Source organism: Bombina bombina, chromosome 2 (assembly GCF_027579735.1).
Source record: "Bombina bombina isolate aBomBom1 chromosome 2, aBomBom1.pri, whole genome shotgun sequence".
Classification (NCBI taxonomy): domain Eukaryota; kingdom Metazoa; phylum Chordata; class Amphibia; order Anura; family Bombinatoridae; genus Bombina; species Bombina bombina.
In genome coordinates, this window is record NC_069500.1 from 829,379,350 (window position 1) to 829,386,071 (window position 6,722).

Consider the following 6,722-nt stretch of genomic DNA (forward strand, 5'->3'; position numbering starts at 1 on the left):
ACCAATTACTTCCATACACAGAGCCTGATAGACGGATAGAGGACTGAAGAGAAAGAACAGAAGCAAGAAGTTTTGATTTTCTGACCTCCATGGACAGCAAGTCTATAATTGTCCCCAAAAAGTATACCCTGGTGTTTGGCACTAGGGAACTCTTTTCCATATTTACTTTCCACCCATGGGAACGTAGAGTAGCCAACAGAGAGTCTGTATGAGATTTTGCTAAATGAAAAGTCGGAGCCTGAACCAAGATATCGTCCAGGTACGAAACCACCGCAGTTCCCTGAGATCTGATCACCGCCAAAAAAGCCCCTAGAACCTTTTTAAAGATTCGGGGAGCCATGGCAAGGCCAAAGGGAAGGAAAAGGGAATTGAAAATGTTTGTCTAGAAAAGCAAACTGTAGGAATTGGTGATGTTCCCTATACCTATAAAAGGTACGTGTCCTTCAGGTCTATGGTAGTCATAAATTGACCCTCCTGTTTTAAAGGTGGAAAGGAACGTATAGTTTCCATTTTGAAGGACGGGACGCTGAGCAATTTGTTGAGACACTTGAGGTCCAAGATGGGACGAAATGTACACTCTTTCTTTGGAACCATGAAAAGGTTGGAATAGAATCCTTGACCTTGTTCCATCAGAGGAACTGGGACAATCACTCCCAGAGAGACTAGATCTTTTACGCAGTTTAAGAAGGCCTCTCTCTTCACTTGGTTCACAGATAACCTTGACAGGAGAAATCTGCCCCTGGAGGGACAAGATTTTAATCCTATTCTGTATCCCTGAGAAACTACCTCCACTGCCCAAGGATCTGGGACATCACAGATCCAAGCCTATTGAAAGAAGGACAGCCTGCCCCCTACTTGATCCAAGACTGGATCAGGGGCGACCCCCTTCATGCTGACTTAGTCTCAGAGGAAGGTTTCTTTGATTGTTTTCCTTTACTCCAAGGTTGACTAGACCTCCAAAAAGTCCTGGATTGCTCCATCTTGGAAGAAGGGGAGGAAGGCTTCTGTCCCTTGAAGTTGAAAAAGGAACAACAATTTGAATTCTGGCGACCCTTAGGCCTACCCTTATTGTCCTGGGGTAGGAAAGCTCCCTTTCCACCAGTAACTTCGGAAATGATCTCAGCCAGACCAGGACCAAATAAAGTTTTGCCCTTAAAAGGCAAAGACAGAAGTTTAGATTTAGATGTTACATCCACAGACCCAATGAAATTTTGGCTCCCAGTCTTACAACTTGCATGCTGGCATCACAGCTAAAGGTATTAGCCAGCTTTAGAGCTTTGATCCTATCCTGGATCTCCTCTATGGTAGTTTTCTCCGAAATTAGGTCGGACAAGGAGTCACACCAATGAGAGGCTGCACCAACCACTTTCGCAATACTAGCAACAGGTAAATTTTACTTAAATAAGCTTCCAGCCTCAAGGGGGAAAGTGGTTCTCTTGGCTAGAGTGGATATAGCGCCCTCTACCTTAGGCACGGTGCGCCACAGATCACGCACAGAGTCAGCAACAGGAAACATCTTTTTAAAGACAGGTGATGGAGAGAAAGGTATTTCTGTTTTTTTTTTTCCATTCCTGAGCTATAATGTAAGACATGCGATCTGGAATAGGAAATACCTCCACAGATGAAGGTTTGACATCAAAAACTCTTTTAAGCTTATTAGACCTCTTAGGAGTCTCAGCGACAGTAGAGTCTGAGTCATCCAATGTAGCTAGGACCTCCTTCAAGGGTAAACGGATGTGCTCAAGCTTAAATCTAAAATTAACCTCCTCTGAATCAACTGTACTAGCCACAGCCGTTTCAGAATCAGACATCTCGCCCTCAGTTATATGAGGAGGATCATTCTTCAGTGGCTTCTGAGACAGGCTGACTAATGCGGCCTTGGCGGGATCAGAACCCTTAGTATTAGATACGTTTTTAGATTTCCTCTTTCTCTTACCAGCAATAGATAAGGCTGCAGAAGCCGCAGAAGTTAGTTGAGCAGCAAAATCTCCTGGTAAATATACCCCCCAGGAACTGGTTAAGAGGAAACACAGGGCACTGCTTGTGAAACTGCTAAAGCTTGGGTCATTGAGGGGAAAGCTGAGGCATAGTACGGACAACATTATCCTGAGAGATAGACGACTCAGAGAGGATTTTTTTTTTATCTTTAAACACAAGCATATTGTTTAAGCATGTGGAGCAAAACTGCACAGGAGGGATAATCTGAGCCTCCAAGCAATATAAGCACATGTCAAAAGACAAGGCCAAGTCAGGATCCATAACTTTGCTTGATTCCCAGAAGTAATAACTTAAAAAAATTATTCAATAACAACTTATTAGAATTTTTTTTGAGTCAGTAATGATAAAACTCTTTAAATAAACATTTAACCAAACTTAAAGTGACTGTAAATGTTAACCCGCAATAACAATAATTCTGTTAATCAATATATATATTATATTTTTACCTCAGTTTGCAGAGTATAAGCGCATGTTTTAAAATCATTAAAAATAAATACAGTTTTTAAATCCACTATGCGCCCATGCAGCTCGAGATTTTCTTTTCATGGACAGTGCTGCTGGGTGGTTATGTCAATCATTCACTTTTAAACGCCCATTTTCGGATCCGGAACGCGCATTTACACATCCTTTGCGCATACGCAGTTGAACCACCCAGCTTGACAATATAAGCAGTGGATCCCGATGCTAACCGCATTGTGATTTACTGGTTATATGCTACTAAGTACAACTAAGTTATCGAGTCACTTATTACCCCCTAGACTATAAGGAGCAAATAAACATAAAATATTGTGTGGTAAGTCAAATTTTGGAAACATATAATAAGACATTGTTTGCTTTTTAATTAAAATATTTTATATGCTCGTTTGTCAGTAGGAGTGACTCACCGCTCATTCAGAAATACAGAATCTCAATGCATAACGAAGCATTGAGATTCTGTGTATATGGCTGTTGACTGTGACCAAGTATAAGCAAGACAGATTAAACAGTTTAAGTATAAACGTACCCCAAGCATGCATATTCAAAAACCTATAAGAGAGCAAAAATAAGAGCCCTATTACTTCCAAACACCTCTCAATGCCAGCCTCCTTAAGAAATAACTGAAACTACAGTTACTTTAACCCCTAAGCAGCCACAGTGTCCTACATATCTGTCCAAATCTTTTATATATCTCCTCATTAGAGATAAACTTGTCCCATAAAAGTCCACTGAGGATTAACCCCCATAGTGTGGAAACCTTCTCACCTAGAAGGGAAATCACTTACCTGTGGATCCAGCTGTAGGACAGGAACAGCTTCTTAGGTGTGACAGATACAACCAACATCTGAAAGGGACCTGTAGACAAAGAAAAAGAGAGTTACCAACCCTGGTTTTCTATGAAGGGGTAGCATTGATGTTAGAAGTTAAGCAAAGACCACCTTGCCGTCTTCTAACTGCTAAAAGCCACCATTACTCTTACTAAAGAGATTGACATGGACACAGCATAGCCCCAATCCTTGCTTGCAGGGAAAAGTACCCATTAAAGGATTAAATATCTTCAGACACCATCTTCGCACATCCTCCTGATGTATAAGGCAAAGAATGACTGGGGAAGTAGGAGTGATACTTAACAGCTCTGCTGGGGTGTTCTTTGCCGCCTCCTGGAAAAAGAAAACATAATTTATGTAAGAACTTACCTTATAAATGAATTTCTTTCATGGTGGGGAGAGTCCATGAGACCCACCCATTTTTGGGGGGTTATGATTTTTTGTATAAAGCACATTATTTATCCTGTTCCTCTTTTTTTATACACATCACTAACTTGGCTATACGTTAAACTGAGGTATGAGTGAAGTGGGAGGTGTATTTATAAGCGTTTGAGGTTCTGGAAACTTTGCCCCCTCCTGGTAGGAATGTATATCCCCATCAGTAACTAGCTAGTGGACTCTCGCCACCATAAAATAAATTAATTTATCAGGTAAGTTCTTACATAAATTATGTTATTTTCTTGGTATCCTTTGTTAAAGTGTAAATTAGACATGCGCATTTCGTTTAGTTCCTAATCGAAATTCAGACAAATTCGCCAAATTCGGAGATTCGAATTTCAGAATTACCCTAGCAATGAAACTAAACTAATCCAAATGCATTTGTAACGAATAAATCCGAATTGATTTGTTACATTCAAATGGCCATGGACTAATCACAATTCAGTATAAAAATTAAATTTAGTGAGGTTAAACAGTGAAATAATTCCGTTTGTGTAACTTGGAACCATCTGAATCATTATAACACATACCAAACTTCCGAATTTACGAATCGAATCAGAAACAAATACATTCGATTGTATCTGAATTCGAAACGTTCTGAAATGAAATTCGAGAAAATACGAATCGGTCCGAAACGAACCAAAACAAATTTTTCTGCTGTGCACGTCTAGTGTAAATCTAAGTAGGCTTATAGGAGTGTGAACATGGTACAAATATAGTTGCAAACACTGCTGCCAGATGGTAAAGGAGCGTACATGCTCATGAGTTCACCTACGATTACTCTTTATCAAAGTATGCCAAGAGAACTAAGCAAAAGTGTTAATAGAAGTTAATTGGAAAGTTCTTTAAAATATAATGCTCTATCTGAATCATTTAACCATTTAAAGGGGTAGAAAAGTCCAAATTAAATGTTTCATGATTCAGATAGAGCATGAAATTATAAGCAACTTTTCAGTCAACTTAAATTATCTAATTTGCCGTGTTCTTTTGTTGACAATCATGCTTAGGTAGGCTCAGGAACAGCATTGCACTACTGGGAGCTAGCTGCTGATTGGTGGCTGTTTATATATGCTTCTTACTGGCTTACCTGATGTGTCCAGCTAGCTCCCAGTAGTACATTGTTGGTCTTTCATCAAAATATACCAAGAGAATGAAGTATATTTCATAAAAGAAGTAAATTGGAAACATGTTTAAAATTGTATGCTCTGAGTCATGAAAGAAAATCTTTTGTTATGTCCCTTTAAGTTTAACTGATTAGGGCCAGATTACAAGTGGAGCGCTAATTTATCACGTGCCCGTGAATGGGCAAATTTGCCCAATTACGGGCGCAAGATAAATAAGCTTGCAATAGCAATTAGCATTCAAAAAATAGACCAAGAGTTCAAACCTCTGGTTAATTTTCTAAATCTGCCCCAACTGCCCCCCCCCCCCCCCAAAAAAAAGTGTAGTGCATCTTTTGTTTTTTAAAATAGAAGTGCACAAAGCAATTTTTAGGGGCTAAAGTTGGCTGGTGTGGGGTGTTGCCTTTACATTGCGGTCTATGGGGACTGTTGCTTATATCTATATGTATGTGTTACATTCGCCTTGCACCAGACTTGTAATGTGCGCTGGTATTACTAAATAGAGAGCAAATATCGCTTTTCGCGGAAGAGGTATTTTGCGCTCCACTTATAATCTAGCTCTTAATTGGCATAATTCACAAAATGTTTAAGGCAACGTAAGACTCTGCGGTTCTTAAAAGCAATGAACTATTGAAGACCTTAGACCAACATAAATGTAGTTAATAATTTGTCATCAGATAGTCTAGTGATACAAATCTCCCCACAACAGGTTATAAAACTGGTTGTATGTATATAATTTTTATTACTTACTCGTGAGTCTCTGGCACAGACGTAAGTCAACATTTTTCTTTTTTTACAAATTCAAATATCAGAGGTACTTTGGAGTGAAGATGCATATTGCTTTTATTATACAAGGTGTTTAATTATGCAGTCAACGAAAAATGATTTTCCAGAGCAGATTAAAAAAATAATTTTTAAGAAAAGTTAAATGGGCAAGTGAGCAAATATTGAAAACTACTGTCGCTCAACATCTCCTTGGTTGTATTTTACAGTCAATATGATAAAGAGATTGGAGAGCAATTGAGGAATGTAACAATTAGAGGTTCCCTCTTCCTTAATGGGCGTTTCAAGTGTTCATGGTGCCATTTTCCTGGGATGTTTGAGAAAGATCAGGTATCAGAGATGATTCTTGGATAGAAGAGGGAGGAATGCCATCTAGAACACAAAAAAACAACATTAAATGTAAGAATTACTAAAAGGTCCATACGTATATTAATAAAAATGAGGGTATTTACAGCCAAATTGGGTGAATGGTTTAGAAGTTACAACACTTTCCTTTGTGAAGAAAACCCCTTCACAACATCTAGCCAAGCCAAGAGCACTCTTCAGGAGGTAGGTGTATTATTGTCAAAGGCTACAATCAAGAGAAGAGTTTATGAAAATAAATACAGAGGGTTTACCACAAGGTGCAAACGATTGGTAAGCCTTAAAGGGACATGATACCCAAATGTTGAAACACTTGAAAGTAAAGTAGCATAGCTGTAAAAAGCTGACTAGAAAATATCACCTGTACATCTCTATGTAAAAATGAAAGATACTTTACCTCAAAATGTCCTAAGTATTCACACCCTATTGTAAAGGACTTTAAGCAGCAAATCAGTATGCTTGTCCCAGGACCTGCAAGGGAGCGTGCCTCATGCACACTTATTTCCCTATTCAGTTTAAGGAAGTTTAGAATGAAATCTCATGAGAGTTAAGTGAAATTTCATGAGATCACAGTTAAACAATTCATGACCTCAGCACTGCTAATGCTGACTGGCTGCAGTTCATTTCTTCCTTCTTTTTTTTTTTAACCTGCAGCTGGGCAGTACTGAAGTATAACTTTTTACACAGCACTAACTCTGGTGAGCTGAGGAAATTG

General features: G+C 39.0%; 1 protein-coding gene across 1 annotated transcript in view; it reads right to left on the reverse strand.

The window, feature by feature from the left end:
* Positions 1-5,583: 5,583 nt before the first annotated feature.
* Positions 5,584-6,722, reverse strand: part of MFSD12 (major facilitator superfamily domain containing 12) — a 170,238-nt gene continuing 169,099 nt past the window's right edge. The window contains 1 exon segment of the mRNA XM_053703117.1: positions 5,584-6,016. Within this exon segment, the coding sequence (XP_053559092.1) occupies positions 5,928-6,016 (89 nt within the window). The 3' untranslated portion in view covers positions 5,584-5,927.